A 26,625-nucleotide genomic window follows, 5' to 3' on the forward strand; every position below is an offset into this window, starting at 1 on the left:
TATTATTAAACTAAAGGATTAAGTATTCAGTACTGGTTCTGCCATGATAGCATATGATTTCAATTTATTTGGGTTGCCTAATAATTATGTTATTGTACAAGGGATAATCGTGCAACTGATAAACTCTCCAGAGATTATTATAAAAGTAAATTATTGACTGATGAATAAATGATTGGAAAAGGTTTGAAAAAACATCCAGAACACCTGTAATTTATCCCTTTTTCATTTTACTTCTTTTGCCATAGTTGTTGAGATTCTTCCAATCTACCCTTTCTTTTAAGTGTAGTGCAATTACCCTTCCCAATTTGCTGTTGCTGTTAATTAAATACCCAAATAATTAGGAGTAATGTAATAAAGAACATTATTTTCTGCTTTTGTCCTAATTGGAAATCAAAATTATGTTTCAGCATATACAATAATGTGCAAAAAGCAATTCACTGATTGTTCTTACCCATCATTAGCATCTTCCTCTTCAATCCCATCATAAATGTCATCATCTGGTGGTGGTGGGAACATCCCTTCATTTGGAACAAGGGGAAAATCTTCTGTTAATTTCATAATTTGGCTATGTAATGGTCACAGATTTTAATAACAAATCTTCCTTATTTAACTACAGAAACTGCCTTTCTTTATACTAACCATTTCAGTAAAAAAACCTTTATATTCCCACTCTAATATAATTATTGCTTTGCTGATCATTTTATAAGGAATTCTTAGGGCTGAAATTACAATAAGAAGTGAGAGGTGATAAGAGGTACCATGGACTTGAGTTGAAGGGAATGGGGAAGAATAAACATGAGAAAAAGTAAAATTGAATATGGGATAGAGTTAAATATTTATTGTGGAAAAAGAGAAGTGAGGAGGCAATAAAAAAATCTAGTTAACAACAAGGAGACATTCAGAAAAAGATAGTGATCAAGATATAAATGAAGATGGAATGAAATTAAATGAAAGGTGAATTTGTAAACATTGATGGTGCTTAAAACAAAGAAAAAACTGAAAGGTAACCTTTTCAATATGTTTTTTTTTTTTAAGTTACACTCCTGTTCCATTTGTTATTATCATGTACTCCTCAGAAACCTTGCTATTTGACAGATATTTATTTAACAAATTTTTACTGAGTACTTTCTATGTGCAGAAATATGTACAATGAATTTGAAATTTGACTTTTAGTATGAGAATTTTAGCCTTGCAAGGTATTAGTTCAAATCCCTTATTTTGTTGCTGGGAAATATAGGGGTCTTTAGGAGCCATAGTCAAAGAGACCATATAAGTTATTGTCCAAACAAGGATACTTCGGAGAGTGAAGGGGGATGTTGTTATTAACTGTGCTCAGACAAGTGGCATAAATCAAGACCTTACTGGGCACATTGGAGTGAGGTCACTCTAAGATCCATCGTAAACTTGGGAGAAAGAAGTGACTTGTTCAGAGTCTCTTGGTGGCCAGGTCTAGAATCCAGTTCACTAGTCCCATGCTAGTGTTCTTTAGACAACATTAAGATCTCTTTTAGGCTGGGTGCGGTAGCTCATGCCTGTAATCCTAGCACTCTGGGAGGCCGAGGTGGGAGGATCGCTTGAGCTCAGGAGTTTGAGACCAGCCTGAGCAAGAACGAGACCCTGTGTCTACTAAAAAATAGAAAAAAAGTTACTGAAAATATAAAAATTAACTGGTCATCATGGTGTGCACTTTTAGTCCCAGCTACTCAGGAGGCTGAGGCAGGAGGATCGCTTGAGCCCAGGAGTTTGAGGTTGCTGTAAGCTAGGCTGATGCCATGGCACTCTAGCCTGGGCAACAAAGTGAGAGTCTGTCTCAAAAAAGAAAAGAAAAAGATCTCTTTTATTATTCTGCAAGTTAAAGCATTTTGTCATTAATATACACAAAAATATTGAAGACCTATGGAGAAACTACTGATAAAAATGTATGGCTTTTTATGGTCATGGATTGAAAGAATTAATATTGTTAAAATGACCATATTACCTAAAGCAATTTATATAATAGATTCAATGCAATCCCTATAAAGATATCAATGTTTTTCACAGAAATAAAAAAAAAATCCTAAAATTCATATGGAACCAAAAAAGAGCCTAAATAGCCAAAGCGATCCTGAGCAAAAAGAACAAAGCTGGAGACATCATACTACTTGACTTCAAAATATATTACAAGGCTACGGTAACCAAAACAGCATGGTATTGGTATAAAAACAGACACATAGGCCAACGGAACAGAATAAAGAACCCAGAAATAAACCTACAATTGTACAGCAAACTGATTTTTGACAACGGCACCAAGAACATACTTTAGGAAAAGGATGTTCTTTTCAATAAATGGTGCTGGGAAAACTGGATATCCATATGTAGAGGAATGAAACGAGACTCCTATCTCTCACCACGTACAAAAATCAACTTAAAATGGATTAAAGTCTTAAACATACGACCTGAAACTATAAAAGTATTAGAAAAATATGTAGGGGAAACACTCCAGGACATTGGTCTAGGCAAAAATTTTATGTCTGAGACCCCAAAAGCACAGGCAAAACCAAAAAGACAAATGGGACTATATTAAACTAAACAGCTTCTAAACAACAAGAGAAACAACCAACAGCAAGACAGCCTCTTGAATGGGAGAAAATATTTGCAAACTATTCATTTAACAAAGGACTAATATCCAGAATATACAAGGAACTGAACAGCAAAAAAGCCTCCAAAAAACCCAAAAAACAAAAACAAACAACCCCCCAAAACAAAAACCCACAGACAAAAACTAACAAGGGGCAAAGGATCTGAATAGACATTTCTCAAAAGAAGACATACAAATGGCCAACAGGTGTACGAAAAAATGATCAACCTCATGAATCATCAGGGAAATGCACATCAAAACCACAATGAGATATCTTACCCCAGTTAGAATGGCTATTATCAAAAAGACAAAAAATAATAGATGCTGGTGAGGATGCAGAGAAAAGGGAACTCTCATACACTGTTGTTGGGAATGTAAATTAGTACAGTCATTATGGAAAACAGTATGGAGATTTCTCAAAAAACTAAAAAATAGAACTACCATATAATCCATCAATCCTGCTACTGAGGGTATTCATCCAAAGGAAAGGAAAGCAGTATATCAAAACGATACATGGACTCCCATGTTTATTGCAGCAGTATTCACAACAGCAAAGATATGGAATCAACTTAAGTGTCCATCAACAGACGAATGGATTAAAAAGTGTGATATATTTATACAATATAATAGAGTTTGGCCATAAAAAAGGATGAAATCATGTCATTTGCAGCAACATGGATGAAATTCGTGGTAGTTATCTTAAGTCAAATAAGCAGGACACAAAAAGACAAATGTTGCATGTGTAGAAGCTGAAAAAGTTGGTCTCATGAAGGTAGAGAGGAGAATGACAGATCCGGAGGCTGGGAAAGGTGTGTGTGTTGGGCAGGGTGGGGGAAGAGGAAGAGAGGACGGTTAATGAGTACAAACCGAGTAAGAAGGAGTAAGTTCTAAGGCTCAGTAGTAGAGCAGGGTGACTATAGTTAACAATAACGTATTGCACATTTAAAAATAGCCAGAAGTGAGGACTGGAAATGTTCTCAACACATAGAAATGATAAATGTTCATGGTGATGAATATCCTGAATACACTGACTTGATCATGATACATTCTATGCACGTAACAAAATACTACAGATATACCTTCATAAATACGTATAAATATTATGTATCAATACAAAAAGTAATCAAAAAAGTGTGTGGCTTACCTCCACTTCCACTCTGACTGTGGCTAGAAAAAAAAACCCCAGAAATATTAAATTAATATATGAATTATTTAGTTTTCAAAAAGAAAAGTACATATATTGATCACTTACACAAAAGAAAAATAATATTCCAGTTAAAATTTATTAGGATGTGATATGTAATAAGGAAGAAAAAATATTCTTATCATAACAGATGACTAATAACAAGGTAACAAAACAAAACAAACAAAAACAAGAATTAAGTGAGTTAGAGTACTCCATGTGGCATTCAAAACAATGATACTATTGGCTTTTAGCATTTTCCCATGAGGCAGTTTTCAGATTATACATTATTACATCATTCCATAGATGACTATTAAACCCCAAGAGTATTATTCCAGGAATCATAATAGAGCAATTATCATTGCATTAAATTCAATCTTCTCTCAATATCTTATAACCGCAGCATTTTACTCCTAGTCCAATAGCATTAAAATCTTTTTAAAGGGAGAACTTTTTAAAAATCGAAATCTTATTCATAGGGTTTTTAATATAATGTGACCCCGACTCTCTAAATCCAGTTTGCCTGTTTTTCTTATTTACTTTCATGACATTATATGGTTTCCCTATTTTAGCATTTATGTTGTAATTGTCTGTTTTGTTGCCTGTATCTCCCACTAAAATGTGAGTTCTGTAAGAGCAAAGGAAATGTAGACTGTGAGAAGTGGAAAAATCCCAGAAATCATCTATTTAATTACCTCATTTTGCAGAAAAGAAAGTGAGGCTCTGAGTAATTAAGTGACTTGACCAAGCCCACTTCCACTCCTAGCTGTACTCCCTATACCCCTACTTTCCCCCCTCGGTTAATCTGTCAGCAACAGTTACCAGTTTGATGTTGCAATCAAACAGGGCAATTATGCAGTACTCACATCTGATTCCTTAATGTTAAAAGTCAGTAAAAGAAAGTGATCTAATGCAGATCTTCCCTTAATGTAGACGTAAAAACATACTGTTGCTAATGGAACTTTGCAGAAAAACATGCTATAAGTGTCTTGCTACATAAATAAGGAATTGACTTTTGAAGAAGCCGCAGTACACTCTTCACTTGCTTAGGTACCATTTTCACATTTATTTTCCCTGACTCTCCTCTCTGAGCATGAAGCAGGCAGTCAGAGTTACATGAAGAGTTGCATTGTGGTCGGCTGCCACTCCCGGCAAATACATTTCATCTTGGAGATTTTTAGATCCAATTCCTAAAGAGCAGGGTTGTGGTGACCAGGAGCAAAGGGGCCACTCATTTATTTCATTTCTAGAGCAATCCTTCAACTTCCTAAAATGGCCTGTTCAGAATGTAAAACATTTGAAGAGGGGAAGAAGAGGAAGAGGGAGAGGAGGGTGTGAGTGGAGAAGAGGGTGGGGAGGGAGAGAGAGAGAGATGTGGAAGGAGGAAGGTTTGCTGTGTGATGGAAGAGTGGTATTTGCTTTTGTAATTTCCTTTCCTTCAATGTGTCATATTCATTACAGAAATTGCTTTAGTGGAGAAGAAGGAGAGAAGGACCTGTCAGGGCCTGTGCTTTGAAGCTAATGTCTGCTCCCAGAGTTGGAAGCCCACAGCCGTCTCTCCTCACACGGGGGAATCAGGAAAGGGCAGGTAGAGAGTGCAGCGACCAGGGGGCACATGGAAGAGAAAATGATGCCTTCTCTTCTCATTTTCGCCAGGGCAAGCTGCCGACTATATTCAGCATCTTTCCTTTTTCTACTAAGAACAAAGCATGTTCTGTTTTAAGATCTCTGCCAGCAGCAGCTGTAGTTTCAAAAATAAAACATGTATAGAAATAGCTTCTTCCTTAATTTTCTTATTAAGTATGCATAAGAGAGGGATAGATGCTAGTAAATATTGTGGTGCTGTACATGTTGAAGATACTGAGCATTAAAATCATACAATACGCTTCTTCCAACCTCATTTTTTTATTAAAGATAAGATTATTTTTCTGTTACATGTTTACAAACTGAGCATGTTTTCAGAGTTGGGGTATGTATGGATTCAATAAAATGGAAAAAGGTAGTAATGCTAGTTTGCAGAAATATTCACCTAATATGGTTAAACAGTGCTTCATTTTAAGAACATCATTTCTTTCTTGTGGATTTATTATTTTTTTCTTGAGTATGCACATCAGTGTAAATATGTATTTATTAATGTAACCTGGGTTCTTTAAGTACAAAATAAAGAAAATGTACTTTTAAAACATAAATAAAAGATAAACATAAAGTATATACCTTGGTAATATACTTGACATACTCACATCGAGAAAATTCTGTAAATTGTAGAATATGATCATTTGGAACTTCATCTGCCCCACAAACTGGCATTTACTGACTCTCAAACTAGGCCAATGTGTTTCTTATTACTAAAGTCAATTTATGATCTGCAAATCAAATTCTAGTCCACGTATTGCATGTTTTGACATGTTACATAATTTATGATCATAACATGGTAAGAAGGCATAGCAGGCTATAATTGATATTAGAAAGACAGACAAACTGCCAGAAAGCAGCAGAGCAAGTTTAATTGATGATACAAGGCAAAAGATTGTAAGAGGGAAATTTAATCCTTCATGTGTTTTATATTATTAACTTGGTGGTTTTTAAATGATTGATAATGAAATTTTTTTCATTGAAATTTGAGTTATGAAGAATGCAGACACAGTTTATCTGGGTGAAGATCTAGAACTGATCTTTTTTTTTTTTAGACAGAGTCTCACTTTGTCTCATCGGGTAGAGTGCAGTGGTGTCATCATACCTCACTGCAACTTCAGATTTCTGGGACTACAGGTGTGCGCCACCACGCCTGGCTAATTTTTCCATTTTTAGAAGAGATGGGTCTCAATCTTGCTCAGATTGGTCTCCAACTCCTGAGCTCAAGCAATCCTCCCTGCCTCCCAGAGTGCTAGGATTACAGGTGTGAGCCACCGCACTGGCCAGATAGTGTTTTTTTGGGATCACAATGGAACTTTCCTAATTTCATAAGGCGGGCATAGAAAAATGAGGATTCTGAACTGGGCTGGAGATTTTCCGCCATCTTTTCTTTCTACTTGAGGGGATCATGGCTTTAATAGGAAAGGGAGGTATTGGAGGAAAGAAGGAATGAAAGGAGAAGGGGAATGGAAAAGTATGAAGGAGAAGAAAGGACACAGGAAGATCAGAGCTGGGACAAAGAGACAGAGGGGAAAGGATGGAGAGAGAATACAAGGCTGAGAAGGGAAAGTAGGAAACGAGAAGTACAAGGAGAAGATGGCCAATCTTCCCTCTTGCTCCTGTAGAAAGGATGTCTTATTCTGTCCCCTCTGGCCCAGGAAGTTGTTCCCATACTTCTTGAAGGGAAGGTCACTTTAACCTAGTGGAATAAATGGGCTAGGGAAAGTTGAACCCTTAATCAATATCCAGAAATCATAGGGAATTGACTTTTTACTTTTTAAATTAATTAATTATTTCACAATATTTATTGCAACATATTTTGAAGCAACAAAAGGTTAGAAACAACCTCTAAATATCTCTTTTACTTTTAAAGAGAAAACTGGAGTTGTAATAAAAACTATTATTTTTTTCTGTTATATTTTCAAATAATAACAAATATATTCAGACTCAGAGATTTTGGAGTAAAAAAAAGGCTGATTTTATATTTTATGCTTCATATTTTACCAAATCATATTTACATTAGGCATATCCCTACGATCAAATCATAATGAATGTTATGAAACAGTGTTTTGAAATGACAACATATTTGACAAGACCTGGCAAATGGCCCATTACGTTTCAAGTAGTACTTGATATATATATTCAAACAGTAAAATAAAAGACTATGGAGTTTTAGATGACCCTTCACCCATCTTGGGGTTATTGTAAGTGGTCATTTAGTTTAGCGATAGAGATATGTAAGGTAAAATTCTAGGATTTTGAAATACATAATCTCTGACAAAGTGACCGTCTGGTCTGCTCTATCATATATATTTGCACGTACCTGCTAATGTTGTCCTGCTCTGCAACATCATCATACACTTCTTGGTCATCTTCAACAGGTCTTGAAAGAGCACCAAGTGAGGTTTTTTTCCGTTTCAAAGAATCATAGTCGATCTCTACAGCAGTTGTTTTAATATAGCCATCTATCAAAAAGGGAAAGATTTATGTTCAGGCAATTGCAGTTTCAATATTTTAAAATTGTGAGTAAAATATCAATTGGACATTTGCACTTTAAAATTTTCCTTTATTTATTTGCTTATAATTCTGATGTATACTCTGTCAAAAGTCTTGTCCTGTTGTATTATAGTTTAATGTAAGCCTAGAGACTGTTTTAAAGATTCCAACGTGATTCACATGAACCATTTTTTTCCTTTTAACATCATTGAAGAACACAGTGCCCTTTGTTCCACCCTGGAATAATATAAAATTTTACATTGTTCCCCACTAAAAAGATAACACAGATGAGGTGAAGATGGAACTATACCTGCCATTTAAAACCTTCCTGCCTTTGTCCACCCTGTAACATTCTCCCAACTGGATGCCTATGAGTAGTTCTGGAGGAATTTGCATTACTTAATATTGGCTCAAAAGGAAAACACTTTGAAGTCACAGGGAAATTTTCACTCACATGACCCCCTTGCTGTTCTGCCCAACCATTTTCCTTCAGGGTTGTCTGTGATGCGGATTATTTCAATTTGTTCGCCTTGCTTAAAGCTCAGTTCATTCTTTCCTCCTTTGACATCACAGCAAGCTTTTGCCTGATGGATGACTTGAATAGGGCCTGTTAGCTGCAAAGAGTAAAAAAAATAGTAACAAGTTTCCTTATTATTCAGAAAATCTTTAAGGAATGCAACGTTGAGAGATAATAAGTCCACAACTTGCTAAACTACCTATATTGAACATTCACAGATTTGAACTAGAAATAGAGGGTGAATGTCATTCCTGGTGAATGTTCTTCTTATAGGAGGGGTTAGGGAAAACTCTCAGAGGCCAAGCAGGATCAGCAAAGAATAGGTGAATATGTGCCTGGGGGCCAGGAGAGAGTGGCAGGGATCTGTTGACTTTAGGAACTCTGAAAGAGGCCAGCACTGGCAGCCCCAGTAACTGAATAGCACTTAGGTACAACAATCCATGCTGAATGCTTTGTGTTTTATGGGATATGCTAGTGGTCTGTTAAGTAGGAGTTTCTTCCCCCTTTGCATTGTGTAGGTATCTGATGGTTCTCTACAGGCAACAGCAGAGGGAAAGGTAGGTGGTTAGTTGTATTTGTGGGAAAAGCATTTTCTATTTTTATTCTTTTTTTTTTTTAACTTTGTGCCTGTCTGTCTATAAACTTGGAGTAGACATTACCTGTTATAAACAAGATAACATTTCAGAAATAGCTTTGCAAATCAAAAAACAGCAAACAAATGTTACATGAAGTTTTAAAATTAATATCTTAAATAGTTGGTGGTTTCTTGACAGCAGGGGAATAACCTAGTTTAGATCATGAATCCCAAACTCTTAATTTCTTAATCCTAAACTGGTATCTTTTCAACAGAATTTCTTGGATCTTTTGATGTGCAAATATGCATTGTGACTTTTGAAGAAGCTCTACCTTATTTTATTGAATGTGATGCCATGAATTGTAAACATGTATCATTAATTATGTTCCACTAAGAAACAAAGAAAACAGCTTAAATTAGATATGCCATGTTGATGGGTCTCAGTTCTCATATTTATTTAATTTTCTTACCTATTATCTATTAACATCTTACGGAAAAAATATAGCTTATGAAGTCCTCGTCTTGATAAACTTTTGAGTTCATATTTAGTGTATGATTTCCATACCCTATTTTTTTCTTACTAAAAATATTATTTGAATGAATGAGGGAAATAATGTAAAACTGATTTCTCCAAAGGAAACATATGGAAACATCTCATATAATTTCCTCAGAACTATAAACAATCCCTTCATGAAAAGTGCATCACATAGATTTTCATTTAAGAAATTAATTCTTCACTTGAAAAATATAGACATTGGTAGACATGCATTCTGTGTGAGTAAAATGTTTTAATATTCATACCATAATCATGATCTTACTTGTATATAGTGAGCTGTTTCATAATTTAATGAAAACCTATAATAGATACAGTGCCTTCTGTGCATCATTTTGATTAATTCCATAACAAACTTTCTGGACTGGTATCATTTATTCTCACTTTAAAGATTAAGAATTTAAGGCTTAGAGAAGTTAAGTAATAAGCCCCATATCCTGTGTAACTCGTATGTGCAGAAGGAATTGGAATCCACATCTGTCCGACGGACTCTATTCTGTATGTTTTCCCTTCACCATGCTGTTGAACCTTTGCTTTAATACAATAAATATGCTGGGAAGTTATATGTAAATCAAATTTTTATAATTCAAACCATATATTAAATACTCCAGAGGAGTAAATATTTAAAAGAACCATGATGTGAATCCTTTTTAAAGTGAAGAATAGTATTGTAATTCAAGTAATCACTCTAAATATATCTGACGTGCTAGACCCATACCAGATGAGCCATGTCATCAAAGATGGTGTAGCCAAGAGAACATAGCCTGTGAGCGTAGCACTTACTGGTGGTAGTAATAGAAGTCACACAATTATCAGAGATCAGAGAAGAGAGAGGTCAGAAATCCAGATAGACAAAGAGGAATGAGAAACAGCAGGTATCAGGAGTCAGCATGTACACAGATTTAAAATAAAGGCAAAAATGTAAGTCATGCCCAGATACCAGAAATTAGAGTAGCTCATAGAAATCTTATTCTAAGACAGGTCTGGTTCATCCAGGAGACACTTGTATCCCTTGCGCCACCATAATACATGCCACATGTACACCTATGTGTGTGGTGCTAAACTCATAGCATAAGTAGGCTAATATGAAATGCATTCTGGGGAGAGCCAAGATGGGTTTGAGTAAGTGAGTATTCATTCACTCAATCAATATATAATTTCCTGGGTGCCCACCATAACATAAGCTACCATATATTATTTGAATTTTATCACATTACACTTTTTAGTGCAGGGATAAGGGAACATGTTGGCCAAAAAATACTGTTATGAAGGTAGTTACTCTTTAGAAATAATGATTAAGTAATTCTCCAGCTATGTAGGTTTCATGAATGGTGCCCCTTTTGTGTGAAAGTTATAAAAAGATGTTACTGTAAAGCCCTTACTTTAAATTTCTTTTTTATTTCTTGTTCTTTCTTTTCTTTCTCTTTCTGTTCCTTTTTCTCCAGCTCTAATCTCTTCTTTTCCTCCTTTTCCCTTTTCTTCTCTCGTTCTTTGGATGCTTCTCTGTGAATAGAAATCGTTAGATAGTTTCTGCATCTGAAGTGTTGATGTGGCAGGGCTCATTATTCTGAGAGGTTTCTACCCACCACAGAAGATGGTATCTGAAGTACAGGTGAAGGTAAAAAGCCAAAGGTTGTCAAAATCCTGGATGTGTGAGATCATTTTTAAAACCAGCAGGAGGCACAGAGCTCAGGATACCTTCCAAAGGCTCTGCTTCCCCTGACAACTTGTCCAGCAAGTGGAAGCCACTGTTTATAAATGCCTAGTTCTTGCTGCATGTTGGGATGAACAGAATTCATTTCTCTCTCTCTCTCTCTCATGTGCATGCACACCATGCATTCACAGGTATACATGCAAAGCTTGGTTCAGAAATTTTAGTCAGAATTGGTTGAATAAATACTGGGTAGAAGAAATTAAGACATCTGAGACCCCCATTTAATAAAAGAAGATAACATATTCATTTCTACTTTCACTCACTTTTCAAGAAACTTCTTAGTCCTGAGCTACTTAGAAAACCATTTTGGAGCTATTTTTAACATCTTTCCACTTTAGCAGGCTGAAACATTGGTATCTGGGTGCCATGTTAAATTATTTCTCCCAGCTCCCCTGTGGGTTAAGTACAGCCCAGGTAAAGAAGGTATAACACATAAATTACTAATAATTCATTTGTCCAAGGATACTCTGAGAACGAGGAATACAGATTCCTGTTTCTGATTCCCTGCCCGTGGTTTATCTATTATTAGTAGGCTGCAGGTCTCCGGCCTCTCACACAACAGCTTGTTAACAGAGTCTTTTGCAGAATCCTTAGAGAACTAAAGAAGTTTTAGTCCTTTGTATTGAAATAAAGGTTATTATTATATGCCAATTGCTTGAACAAATGAAGCTTCCCTCCTGAGGGTGGTGTATACCCACTTGTCCTCAAACAGAACATCATATTTATCTTAGAAGAAAAATATCATGGTAAAATGTAATTCATACATGTCTTCATATGTTTCTCCATCACTCTCTTGTTCCTGTCAAGAAAAGCATTGATAATGATTAATTTTGATTATTCAAAAAGTTAACATACACATATTACATTAATCGAATACTCAGTAAAACAAGTATTTGTAAGCATCTGTACTCTAACTATATGTAAATTTGGCTTGTTTAAAATGTTTTTTTTTTACCTCTTTAGAGATAGACTGGGAAAGTAAACACAAAAAGGTTTCATTTTCTATCTTGCTATATAATTCAGAAGTGTAGCCAGACTTAAGTTTATGTTCAGCACTACAACATTACTATGAGTCAGTGTAATGATTGGTGTTCAATATCTCAAGCATTTTAGATGAAGTAAGATTATAAATGAAAAAATATCATCATTACTCATAAGAATTTTCATCTGTTCAGTTTATACCAATAGAAAGTGAATCGTAATAATTGTTAAATATTTTAGTTATAGCAATATAATATGAAAAGAAAAAAATCTGACCTCATCTAGATGTCCTGTACCTAAAGGATTAAAAAGAGAATAAAATGTAATACACTTTAATAAGGAAACATCTTAATATAGGATTATTGGATATAACATAATAATATTCAAAACAGTTCATAATCTAATAGAACTCATGTTTTATCAAAGGTATAGAAGAATATGTGCTTCAGATCTCTACTATGGCTTTTGATACTTGCAATTTAATCATAAAATCATTTCGTTGGCTTTCATAAAGTAATGCAAAAGCCAAAAAATAATCAAGACACAGTTTATTCCCTTTATTAAAGGCACGTCCACTTGGTTCTATGGGTTTGTGTAGAAGGAGAAATTATCAAAAAATCACAGCTAGTTATTTCCAAGGATTTGCTTTCAGGTATTAAACAAATCAAGTTATTTAGATTTTAAAAAAAAATTTTTATTGCTCAAGAGTTTTGTGTAATATCAACTAATTACCAGATATCAAGACATAACCTAATATTAAGAGCAATAACATAATATGAAGAGCGATAATAATAAAAACAGTGTGTTGTTGGTATAAAAACAGACAAATAGATCAATGGAATAGAGCAGGGTGTTCAGTGACATATGAAAACTTTCATGTACACATTCATAGAATACACACATAAACATGCACATATATACACACGTACACACATACAGAGTTGATATGGTATAAAGGTGGCACTGTAATTTAATGAGAATAGGATGGATTGTTTAGAGTATGGTAATGAGAAAACCGGCTCCATACATAGGCAACAAATCTGGATTTCTACTAACTCCACAAGGGGGTACTGCAAAGAGACCAAAGACCTATATACATTTAAATGACAAAGTTCACAGAAAGAAAACATAAGAACATTTTTATTTCATAATAACTTTTTTAAAAAACTTAGAAAGCATAAATTAATATAAAGCAACAATTAATGAATTTGATTATATCAAAATTTATTTATGTTCAAGGAGGGACAGCATGGGCTAAGTTAATAGACAATGGACAGAATGGGAGAAGATATTTGCAGTATTGAAACTGACATGGGATTTATATCTGGAATATAAAGGAACTCCTGCAAGTCAACCAGAAAAAGATACGAACCCCAAGAAAAAGAATGGTCAAAAGATAAAAACTGGCAACTTACAGAAAAAGAAATCACAAAGACTGATAACCAAATGAAGTGCTCAAACTCAAGAGAAAGCAGAGATATGAAAATTAAAAGGAGACAATAATTTTATATATATATATAAGAAAAAAGTGGAATGATGCCATGTGCTGGAGACATGTTGGAACCTTAATGCCCTATTGATAAGAGCATAGACAGGTGCATCTCTTCTGGAGAGCACTCTATCATGCTCGGTCAACATGAGAACTCCATAGCATACGAACAGCCATTTCACTGCTGGATCATTATCTTAAGGAAAGTCTCTGAGAGGCCCACATGTGGGATAAGTACAGTAAGGTGCATTGCAGTGTTATTTATGGTACCAGTCAGTTGCAGATAAATAAAATGCCGATGAATACCATGGAGTATGGAGCAGTAGTTAATAGCAACAGATTAAATGCACACATAGTGATACGAATGGGCCCCCAAACCATATTATGCTGAGAAATATAGTACTAAAAAAACCCAGAGTAACCTATAACATACTGTTTATGTAAATTAAATATACGCATGTATTCCACAATATGCAAAGAATATGTACACACACACATTAAATAAGTTATAATATTTGTCTACGGTAAGGGAGAAGAAAGGAAGTGGGGGTAAAAGGGAATAAACAAATAAATAACACAAAACAAGAGAGGGGTCTTACATGGACCAATGACAATAATGACCCTTTCACAAGCCTATATGGAATGATCAGCTCAAACTTCTGTACCTGGAGTAACAAATAAATAAACAAAATATCTTTCTGCTCTTTACCGTCAGTGTGCATGACACCATCTTGGTATTCTTCATTTGCAGAGCTTCTGAAAACAAGAAAGAAGAAAAGTTGAAACTACAACAAGTAGATTTTCACCTTATAATAAAAGAGAAAAAAGGATTATTTTTTGAACTATTCTTTTCTCTTTAATATTTGCTCTGATTAAAGACTTCAGACACCACTATCATAGGCTTAAGCCTTATATTTATGCTGCTCTTGTGGTGAAAAATGGAGAATTGGGAAACTTGAGTGCAGCAATGTCCCTTCATAGTGGACACATACAACTAATCCTTTGCTTCAAGAGAGTAATATGTTTTCCATTAAATTGGTGGTAAATCATTGATTCAGTTCCGGGATTCTGAAAGCATTTGATTGGCTCTATGGTATATACACCAAAGAGAATTAGTTCCAGCCCCTGACTCCTTCCTCTTTTCCAGATGGTTTCCACCTGGCTTTGCTTTCATCATTTTGTGGCTTGGACTCCAAGGTGCTTCATTCCAATGGCTCTTAACAGAATTATCAATACCTGGGTCCCACTAATCCCTAATGATTTATGTACCCATCTATATTTTCTATTCCTATTTTCAGGTTGATTAGGATAGCTGGAGAAAACTGCCAGTTTTACTGACTCTGGACACTACAAATAACTAGTATTCCATCTCAACTGTACTCCCTTCAATACTATTTTATAATATCATTACTTTTTTTCTATCAGCCTTCTCTTGCATCATCCTTCCCAGTACCTATGAAAAACTTTCATCACTTTGATTTGATTCTCAGCTTGACTATTGTTGGTGTATAGGAATGCTACTGATTTGTGTACATTGAGTTTGTAACCTGAGACTTTGCTGAATTTATTTATCAATTCCAGGAGTCTGTTGGCAGAATCTTTTGGGTTTTCTACATACAAGATCATATCATCAGCAAAGAGCAATAGTGTGACATCTTCTTTCCCCATTTGGATACCCTTGATTTCCTTCTCTTGCCTGATTGCTCTGCCTAGGACTTCCAGCACTATGTTGAACAGAAGTGGTGACAGTGGGCAACCTTATCTAGTTCCAGTTCTAAGTGGGAATGCTTTGCAAACTAGTACAACCTCTATGGAAATTAGTATGGAGATACCTCAAAGAACCAAAAGTAGACCTACCATTTGACCTAGCAATCCCAATACTGGGAATTTACCCAAAGGAAAAAAAAGACATTTTATTAAAAAGACACTTGCACTCAAATGTTTATAGCAGCATAATTCACAATTGCAAAGATACAGAAACAATCCAAGTGCCCATCAATACATGAGTGGATTAATAAAATGTGGTATATGTACATCACGGAGTATTATTCAACCATTAAAAAAATGATGAGCTAATACCTTTTGTAACAACCTGGATGGAACTGGAGACCAACCTTTTAAGTGAAGTATAGCAAGAATGGAAAAACAAACGCCACATGTACTCACTACTAAATTGAAACTAATAGATAACACTCGTGCACATATGGTAGTAAAATTCAATGGAAATTGGGTGGGAGTGGGGAGAAGGAGATGGGTAAATTCATACCTAACGGGTACGATGCACACTATCTGGGTGATGGACACACTTATAACTTTGGCTCAAACTGTACAAAAATAATTCATGTAACCAAAACATTTCTACCCCCATAATATTCTGAAATTTTAAAAAAAATCCAGCTTTAGCAAGAACGCTGCTAAGTCAGTTGAGCAAGAACCTTCCCATCCTTGGTATCTGATCACCCCTGAATCTTGTTATGTTGGTGTAGCCAGAATCCCCCTTACCAATGATGTTTTACTCTTAGCAGTTTTCCACCCACTTTCTCCTAACTTGCTCCTTGGCTACAAATCCTCACTTGTGCATGCTGTGTTTGGAGATGAGGCCAATCCCTCTCCCCTAGCAACATCCCATTGCAGTGGTCCCTTTATCCATTGTGATGGTCCCAAATAAAGTCTTCCTTGCTGTACTTTAAGAAAAAATTTCATCACTTTCCTCATATCTTCTATTTCTCTCCTTTCCCCTATAATCAGATGAACTTGTTTCTTATTTCACTGATAATACAGCAGTTATTGGATGTAAATTCTCTTAAGAAAATACATTCCCTTAGCCCACGAACGTATCTGCAGTTATACCCATCCTTACCTCCCCCTACGGAAGTTCTTCTCTCCACCTGTGTTCTGAATCCTATCTGAATTCTTGGTAATTTTATCCATCAATTATCCTCTTTCATTCATGTGTCATCATATTTACATTCCTCTTATTCTTTCACTCTACATCCCTATATATCTCATTCTTTGTTTTCTCCTTCAGCCCAAGTTACTCTTATCCATAAACAACAAATGCTTCTCTTTACCTCTCTGAATCCCCCACGTGACTACAAGATATTCCTCCTTTATCTGGCCAAGCTAGAAAAAGCTGTCTACACTAACTCTACTTCCTCTCCTCCCACTCATTTCTTCACTGACTACAATCTTTCTTCTATTGCCACTTCTTCACTGAAACTATTCTTAAACATATTAGCTATCAAATCCTCTGGACACCTCTCAGAGTGAATCATACTAGATTGCTTTGTGGCCCTGGACAGTATGGGCCATTTTGCTCTCCATGAGTCTCCTTTGTTTGTTTCCATGAGAAACACCTTGTGGCTCACTTCTTGTCTCTGTGGCCACTCTCTCACAATTTCCTTTGTGGGTTTATTTTCTTTTGACTTCTTCTTTCAGTGATGATGTTCCTTTGTATTCTGGTCTTTGTTTTCTTCTTTTTTTTCCATTTTACAGTTGTCCCTGAGTGGTTTTATATACCCCTGCAGCTTCATACGTGTGTGTGTGTGTGTGTGTGTGTGTGTGTGTGTGTGTGTTTACTTAGATGTCCTACAACCAGTTCTAGATCAATATCTCAGAAAATGAGGCTTCCCCTGTCCATTTCAGCCTAAACCTGTACTCCCTACTAGGTTTCTTATCTTGGTGAATGGTACTACAATTCATATATTCACCTAAGCCTCAGATCATCCTTTACTTCTCACTCTTCTTCAGCCCCACATCAAATGAATCATCACATCCTGTCAGCTCTCCGTATTTAATGTCTCCTGTGATTCAATTCACTCTTCCATCTCTCTGCTCTCTCCTGTTGGACACGAGAACAGGATTGTATAATCTTTAGAGTAGACTCTGGCAGTGGCCATCTGGCAAGTCTTATAGTAATCAGAATTGCTCCTCCTCTTCCCCACCCTGACAGTTCCTTCTTCAATTTTTGCCAGAAATATAATCTCTCATGTAAAGATATCACTCTCATGTTGAAGACTCAAACTGCTTAAAGAATTAGGAAAGAGAGTTACTTGAAGCCAAGAGATGCTAGTTGTAAAACCAACTCCATAGGAAGAATGTGTGCTGGAAACGTCTTCTGATCACTAAGACCATAAAAAGGGCTCGGTGGGTACTTTTGTGGCTCAGGAAGAACTGCCACGGATATATGTGTCTCAGGCTCTACCTGAGATGGTAAACATCTTTAGTGAGCAACTGTAAATCTAATAAACTCACTTTTAAAAAAATATCAAAAATTAAAAATTTAACTTACACATGCTTATTTTCTTTTTAGGTAAGTGTAAAGGCTGCTTAATCAGCTCATTAAATTGGTCATGACAAGACACTTGTTTCCCTTAGTGAGTCTTTGTTGTCCTTGGAAGATTCAGAATTAAATACAGAAACGAGGGAGTAAGCCAAATTCATGGTAAAAAAAATTGTGGAGTAAGTTTTATAATCACTGGGACAATATGTGTATGTTTAATATTTTAAGTATTTGTGATATTTAAGAGATTTGTTACATTAGAGAATATTCTTTTAGACTTGTCACATCAATTTAAAATTTGTGGTTTAGACTTTTTAATGTTTAGATGAAAAGTAAGGACTCCAGGTATTGAGTGTCAACGGCTGCTCACATCAAAAAAGGAGAGTCAAGAGTACATTATGAACTCCTAATGAAAGAATATACCATCATCTAAGAATGAGTTTTACAAAATAAAAATAACTAAAGAACTAAACAACCTCTATAGCCAACCACCAATTTACAGGAAATACAGAGAAGAGAGGGACACATAAGCTATATTTTAGAGAAGCAATCAGCAAAATCTGCACTATGGGTAACTATAATATCCACAAACAACTTGACTTCTTCAACAAATAAATTGCAAAGAATAAAAAAAGGACAGGAAAGGTAAACCTATAGCTTAAAGGAGAGTGACAAAACATATAAGCCACTTTGGATACTTTGGATTCTTATTCAAGCAAACTTGAAAAAAAAACACATACATTTTAAAAGACAATTAGAAAATTGAACACTGATTCAATGTTTTATATTAAAATACTGAATTTATTTTTTAGGGACACCTATTGAAATATTTATGGATGAAATTATATAATGTTTGTTATTAGTTTCAAAATAATATGAAAGGGAAGTGGTTGAGGGTATAGATAAAACAAAATTGGCTATAAATTTATAATTGTTGAAGTTCGTGAAGGGAACATGGGGGCTCATTATATCATACTATTCTCCTTGCCTTTTATATGCTTGAAATTTTCTGTAATAAATATACTTCTAAAAAGTATAAAAATATAATTGCAAATGCTATTGGAATATTTAATTTGGTGATTTAATTTAAAAGATTTACAAGAGTCATTTAACTTCTTGGGAGGGTTTTGCACAGTGGGACCATTAAATTTGTTCATTCAGGTATTTGAATGCTTAAAAGTGAAACTCAATATATTAAATTTATACATGCAATGTAAAACATCTAAGGTAGTTTAATTAACTAAATGTATAAATAGAACTATTGATTTTAAAGAATTTAATCTGAGCCACTTGAGTTCTCCAATCATTAATCAAAAATCCTCCTGAAAATAATTCTTATTTAAATAAAAATTACTAGGCAACCAGGTAGCATAGCTCATTCCTATACTACCAGCACTTTGGGAGGCTGAGGTTGGAGAATCGTTTGGGGCCAGAAGTTTGAGACCAGCCTGCCAGCCTGGACAACACAGTAAAATCCTGCCTCAAAAAAAAAAAAATTAGCTGGGTATGGGGGCATGGTGCCTGTAGTCCTAGCAACTTACTACTTGAGGGAGACTGAGGCAGGAGGATCACTTGAGCCCAAAAGTTCAAGGCAGGAGGGAGCTATGATTGCACCACTGTACTGTAGCCTGGGCAAATAGGGCAAGACCCTGTCTCTAAAAAAAAAAATAAAAATTACGAGATGTATACATAGAATAACAAGTTAAATAATGTAAATTTAAGTACTTAAAATAAATTAGGTCTTTGCATCACTAACTTTGATGAATTGAATATTAATTAAAAAGATGTAAATACCTTAGACATTAAAATACATCGACACTGTACAGAATGAAATCTATAGCCCTTTCCATGGCATACAAGGTTCTTACAAGCAGCTCTGCCTTCTACAGCTTTATTTCTCATATTTCCTTTTCTCACACCATCTTCTTCTCACATATTAATACCGAACTCACATACTCTCTGAACACTCTCTGGTTTCTTGTTTCTCCACGCTTAGCTCGTGCTTCTCTTCTCTGGAATAATCTTCCCCTCTCCTCATCCCCTGCTGTGGCCCTCCTATTCATTAAGCCTCTCCTTAAACACTTCCTCCTCTGTGAAGTTGTCCCTGACTTCCTGAAGCCCACTTGCTGCCACGTCTATGCGTCATCTATCCATCCATCCCTGTGATGATTCTGTATCACTTAAGTGTAGAATCATTGCTTGCAGGTCTCTCTTCTCACTGCCAGGCCATAAACTCCTTGACGAAAGGGGTTGCCACTTTGTTAGCTCATTTATTATGATCGTCATTTTTAGAAAGCTATGAGAATCATTCTTGTCATGATAGGCCTTTACTTTTTTTTATGAATTAATGATTTCTCAGGAATACTAGGAGACTAAACTCACTTTTATTACTAAAGTGAATGATTATCCTTTGTGAAAAAGGATGTTAAATTGAAAAGACTACTGGACTTAAATAGTTTACTTCTTTAAACACCTGGATGAATAACAAATACTTGTAAAATGAAGGGTATTTGCATACCACATTCATACATGTGTTCCTGCATGTTTATGTAAACCATTTATTACTTGTAGACAAGGTTTCCTGCACACAGTTATTTGTGGACCTGACTTTATAGCTTATGAATCTTAGTGCTATTTGATGTAGGTCTGAATTCATAATATGTATAACATTAAAATATTCAATAAATATGAAATAGTGATCACAATAGCAGTGAGAGTAAAGAATAAAAGGAAAAGAGATGAGGAAGAGAAATCGGTGCAAATGCCATGAATAAATCCAGATCAAACTGTCAGCAATTGCTCAAAGTGTTCCAGAGGCACTGAGAAAAACCCCATTGAGAGATTAAAAGAAAAACGATGGGACAGTCATAGAAAATTGAGCAGAGGGAGTTGTTGAAGAAGAAAAGGAAACTTATCAATTGTGGTAATAAATCTATTCAAGAAGGCCTTTCACCATAGATCTTTGTTTTTAGGCTATAGTATGTGGAATTAAATAGGAAAAGTAAAGTTAATTTAATATTATGACTGTCATTTTTAGAAAGCTATTAGAGCTCTATTTCCTGATGTTTAAAGATGTAAAACTCTTGACCTTTATTTATACCTTGTTGGTTATTCATGAATTTAGCTTTTATTAATAATCAGAGGGTTTTCATTTGTTTTTGTTTTTAAAAAGAAGAAAGATACATAAAATTTTGTTCCATATTTGCTCTTACAGAGAATAAAATCTTGTGGCCTTTTCTCTGGAGCATGTCTTTCTGTATTTAACCTCTATGAGGAATTTTGAAACTATGAATTGTTTAAGCCAATGCTTTCCCAAATGGAGTGAGGTGAGACTATCTGGCAATCAATGGATAACTGATAAGGCCAGTCTCGGGTTCCAGAGAATGTTAAGCATTTCTAATTAATAAAAAGGCTATAGTGGTAAATTCTTATTTTTCCTCCAATTTTATAGCCAAGAGCTCCCCACAGGCACAAAAAGAAAAAAAATCAAAAAACAAAAAACAAAGCCCACCAAAACCCCAAACTCCTTAAACTAACTATGAACCACCTCAGGATAAGAACTGTTTAGAGCTTTCCTTTTCTAACCTTAGTCACTTCCCATTATTTATTATTTCTTATTACCTCACTTTTCCTGTCTCATTACTATGAATAACCATGTATTTGTTTTGTGTGCCAAAATACTCAACCATACATTGGTTCTCTTTTCATATGAAGAATTAGTTACGATGTTAAAATTATAATTAATTTTAAGAAATGATACCAAGAAATGTGTTATACTAAAAGATGCTGATTTGAACATTAATAGTGATAAACATGCTCTTTTGACCCATTTCAATTCCTCTTCAAATGCCTGAGTAAAATAGCAGAAAACGTAAAGAACTGATTTTTGACCACTAGGTGGGGAAACAATACAATTTAAAATACAATATAACTTTGGTCTCAACTACTTTATTTTCAAAGTTATTTAAGATTTCTGATTCTCATCTGTCTTCTGTCTTTTACACTCTTCAGACATCCTGACCTAAGTGATATAATTACAAGTTACTTCTAGGAACAGCTTTAGAAGTAGGCAGAACAGACCCGCAGATGATAAAGCCACCCTATCTTCTGAAATTCCTTCCTTCATCCCAGTGAGAGATTCCAGGCTGCCACACGCTAGGGAGAACTGTAAACCTTAAACCTTATCAAGTCATCACTTCAGTTACTTCAGAAGCCAATGCCTGGTGGGAGCACTTGGTCTCAGTTGCCCTAGTTCTTGGTTCCTGGAATTCTCCCCTCTCTCTACTTTTACCATTCTTCCTCTTTACTACATCTTTCCCAACAGCACACTAGCATGCTGTTATTTCCATCTTAAAAAAATTCTCTGGATTCCATTTCTCCCACCAGTTCCTGCCCCATTTCTTGGCTTCCCTTTTCTCCTTGAAAGAGTCGCCTTCACTTGCTCCTTCCAATCCGTCTCCTGGCATCGTCCCTTAAAGCTGTTTAACCAGGCTTGCCTCCCCACCTCTCCTGGCATTTCACCCATGCTGCCACCACTGTCCCCACTTGTTTGACATTCAGCAGCATCTGACAAGTTGCTCACTGCTTCCAGGACACCTCCTTTATTGGCTGTTCCTTGTATTCCCTGTTGTCCCTTCTCCTCCCAGGCCGAATAGAGTTACAGTGCCCCAGGCTTGGTTCTCCTCTGTCTACCCTCCCTTTCTTGGTCATCTTAACCAGTCTCATGACTCCAAGCGTGGAATATGTTCCTATGTCTCTCAAATCTTACGTTTTTAACCCAGAACTCTCTCCCAGATTCTTCTCTTCTTATCCCCAATCGCTTCCTCAGCATTTCCACTTGGATGTTGAAGAAGCAGCTCAGACTTAACATAGCCTCCTGATCGTCCTCACCTCCAACGCTTGCTCACCTCTGTTAAACAAAATCTAGGAGGTTTTGGACTAAACTCCTGCACTGGGTCCAACAGATCAGACTAAAAATCAAAATGGAGTCACTCAGGCTCATCAAACCGAAACTGAGATGTCATCCAGCCTTCTGAGAAATTGGGAGAGAGAGAAAATAGGCTAATTTGCCAAACAGGCCAGTTTCAATCTTCGATCATGATAATGAGGTTCCTGCTGGTTTAATCTTTATAACAAAGAATGACCTGAAGTAACCTGGTATTGACCAATCTGTTATCTTTCTATTGTTCTGTTTCTGTGTCCCTGCCTGACAAGGAAAGTGACTTTGAAATGACCAATCTGGTTTTTGTTCTTTGTTTCTGCTTTCTTCAGTTCTTTTTCTGTTTATAAAACCAAACTCCTCTGCTCTGCTCATTATTCTATTTTATGGGACAAAGTGTTGCCCTATTCTAGACTTGCAGATAAAGCCAATGGAAATCTTTAAACTAAATTTGTTGTCATTTTGTCTCTTGACACCCACGATGATTCTTCAGTTGATGGAAGCATCATTCTTACAACTGTTCAGGCCAAAAACCTTAAAGCTATCCATTCTTGATCCTCATTTTCTTTCATACCCTAAATCCAAATTCTGTTGTCTCTACCTTCAAAATCTATCCAGAATATGGACACTTCTCACCACCTCCACTGCTACCATCCTGATTAGAGCCACCTCCCTACATTTGGAGGTCGGCAGAGGGAGTGCTTGGGAAACACTCGTGTGCATTTTGAGGACTGGTGGTGTGATAAGAAGCCCAGAAACTCCTATATGTTTCACAATTCTACCTAAAAACTACCCCTTAAATTTCCCCCTCATGTGAAATTTAAGCTTTTGAACCTGAACCTGAACAGCAAGACCTGTTTTGGTTTCATTTCCTCCACATATTTCTAGCTTCCCCGATATGAGGGAAATTGTCTAACCCAGATATTTCTTCATTTTGGAATTTACTTGAGCTCTCTGATGGGAGCTTGAAAGTCTTTTACTAATACCACATTTTCCCTTTTGAAAAAAAAGGTAGCAGATATCATGGGGCATTAGAGTCTTTAAATTGGCATTCATAAATGCAAATGCCTGGAAGGGTGTACAGTTAATATAAATGTATCAAGCAGGCTGAATATAAGATGGTAGTCACTAAGTTGCTCTAACACCTTCTAGTTCCTATCTTTAAACCCCCAAGAAAGCATAATAAAGTGAAAAGTAGTGGTGGCCACTCATGACAAATGTGGTTTCAATCCCTGCTTTAAATTGTATTCACCAAGCATTTAAGGGAAAATGTCAATCTGATATTGTTGTTAATAGTTTCTATTATATAAATTATGGATATTAAGTACTTTTATTGTGGAGAACATCAATCTGGTAGGGAACTGAAGTGAAGGAAAATGCAATTGTACTAAATATGTTGGATATTACTTATTTGTGGTAAAGAAGAACCATGTAAAGAAATTTTCTAGAAAAGAAAGGGAAGATCTAGTCTGCCTTGCCATAAGAATCTATGCTTTCCATTGTCTGCATATTTCTTTTTAAAATGACATTTCATTCTATTCCAATCTTCCACTTGCTTTTTCCTCAACCAACTCTTCCGATAACTCATGAATAAGAAGCCCACGCATAGCACCCCGTACAGTTCTGACAGTTCTAAAAAGTACCATATAAGAAAATTTAAGCAAGAGAAGGCTTGAATAAAAGTGTCCTAGGTTTTTAACACCTAGCCAAAAATTGTGAAGGGTGAGAGAAAACCTGTATTTTTTATTTAAAGGAGGCTATTTAGCACAGTAGTTTAAAGCAAACATTTACTTTGGATTCATACTGACATTGGTTCAAATTTCTTCTACTCTACACTATTGTGTGATCTTGGAGAAGTTACTTGGCCTCTTTACAGAGGTAAAGTTCTATTTTCTCTTCTGTGAAATGATGGTACTACCCACTCGATAAGGTTATAGAGATTATATATGTAAAATGCCTAACACATTGTAGGCAGTCAGTAAAATATGGTGGTAGTGGTGGTGGCGGTAACAGTGGTGATGTTGATAATGACAATGGTGGTGGTGGTGATGGTGGTGGTAGTGACAATGACGATGGTAGTGATGGTGGTGATGATGATAGTGACAATGACAATGGTGGTGGTGGTGGTGGTGATGATGGTCGTGATGGTGATGATGACAATGGTGGTGGTGGTGATGGTGACAATGAAAATGGTAGTGGTGGTAGTGATGGTGGAAGAGATGGTGGTGGTAAGCTTACTTCAGGAAAGCTTCAGAACTTTTAAAAAGATAGTGGAAATTTTCTTCTCATGAACTCTTAAGGGGAAACCCAATGCAGAATAGATAAACAAGAATTGCTCAGACTTAAAGGAGTTCCGGGGATATGAGAACTACCAGCTCAGCCCGCCCCTCTCCCTGCTAGCTGCCCACTTTTATGGATCCATCAGCACTCAGCCAAGTATAGTTGGAAAATCTATGACAAGAGATTGGCAAGGAAATGGCAAGATAATCTTTTGCTTACTTTAGGTCAAGTGGAGGTTTAATGTTCCTGGGAGGTAGGCTTGGGGCTGCAGGTTGTGTGGGGTGAGATGCTGGCAACGATGGTTGGCTGGCCGGATGGGATGGTGGAGGTGGTGGCAGGGAAGCTGTTGAGTAAGATGTGTGGCCTTTGCTGGTACCTGAGAAGCAAAGCAAACAATACCATGAATTAAGACAAATCCTCAAAATACAAGAACTGGCTATTCCAAGCATGTAGAAATGAGGACCTTGAATATAAAAATGTAAGTAATGCATCCCAGATTGAGTTAATGCTTTACAGAGTCTAATATTTTAAGTATCATGGGACATGGCATTTTATGTGTTCCATTTCTTGAAATACATAAATTCTTTGAGTTTAATTCCCACTATTAAAAAGAATTACTTTTAGTTTTCTAAGCTTTTGTAAGCCTTAATTTTAGTATTGTGGATTTTGTGAACAAGCCCATATCAACTTTTATACCTATATCAACATAATAATTTTCTAAATGAAGATTACTTTTGACCACACCCATTATTTTTGACCGAAGAGGTTTAGTTTCTGCATCTGTGCTCATAGATAACATATTCTTATTTTTTTTGGATGATATCCTTGAATTTTTAAGTTATGTTTTGTTTGAGGTGTGATTTTAAAATATTGAAACAGATTAAATAATTTCACAAGTAAATCATATATGTTATAGAAAATTATAATATGAAGATGAATAAAACTAAATATCAATCACATATAATTCCATCATCCAGCCATAACTATTGAGTTGCATGTATTTTAGAACATTTTGGTTCAAATACATGCTTTTATGGGAGAGTAGCAAAATGATCCCATTTTGTTATTTTGCTACCGGTTTTTAATTTTTTCTCAACATCTATAAATATCTTTCCAGGTTAATACAATTACATATGATTTTTAGTAACTGCATAATTTTTATTTACATAGCTACCGTGATTTTAAAAAAAACTAGGGCCCTAATATTGTATATTTATTATTTCGTTTCATTTTTGCTGTAATAAAAAAAAGACTTGGATAACCACATGTAGAAGACTGACGCAGGATCCACACCTTTCACCTCTCACAAAAATCAACTCACGCTGGGTAACAGATTTAAACCTAAGGAGTGAAACTATTAGAATTCTA

General features: G+C 35.7%; 1 protein-coding gene across 1 annotated transcript in view; it reads right to left on the reverse strand.

Annotated features, from left to right (window-relative positions):
• Positions 1-26,625, reverse strand: part of FYB (FYN binding protein) — a 155,541-nt gene that overhangs the window by 17,117 nt on the left and 111,799 nt on the right. Inside the window, exons 3-11 of the mRNA XM_012649531.1 lie at positions 25,477-25,633; positions 14,466-14,512; positions 12,544-12,563; positions 12,051-12,085; positions 10,955-11,075; positions 8,383-8,542; positions 7,756-7,897; positions 3,762-3,784; positions 452-518 (exon numbers count right to left, since the gene is read on the reverse strand). Of these exons, the coding sequence (XP_012504985.1) occupies positions 452-518; positions 3,762-3,784; positions 7,756-7,897; positions 8,383-8,542; positions 10,955-11,075; positions 12,051-12,085; positions 12,544-12,563; positions 14,466-14,512; positions 25,477-25,633 (772 nt within the window). The remainder of the gene's footprint in view (positions 1-451; positions 519-3,761; positions 3,785-7,755; positions 7,898-8,382; positions 8,543-10,954; positions 11,076-12,050; positions 12,086-12,543; positions 12,564-14,465; positions 14,513-25,476; positions 25,634-26,625) is intronic.

This window comes from Propithecus coquereli, unplaced genomic scaffold (assembly GCF_000956105.1).
Source record: "Propithecus coquereli isolate 6110/MARCELLA unplaced genomic scaffold, Pcoq_1.0 Scaffold110, whole genome shotgun sequence".
Classification (NCBI taxonomy): Eukaryota; Metazoa; Chordata; class Mammalia; order Primates; family Indriidae; genus Propithecus; species Propithecus coquereli.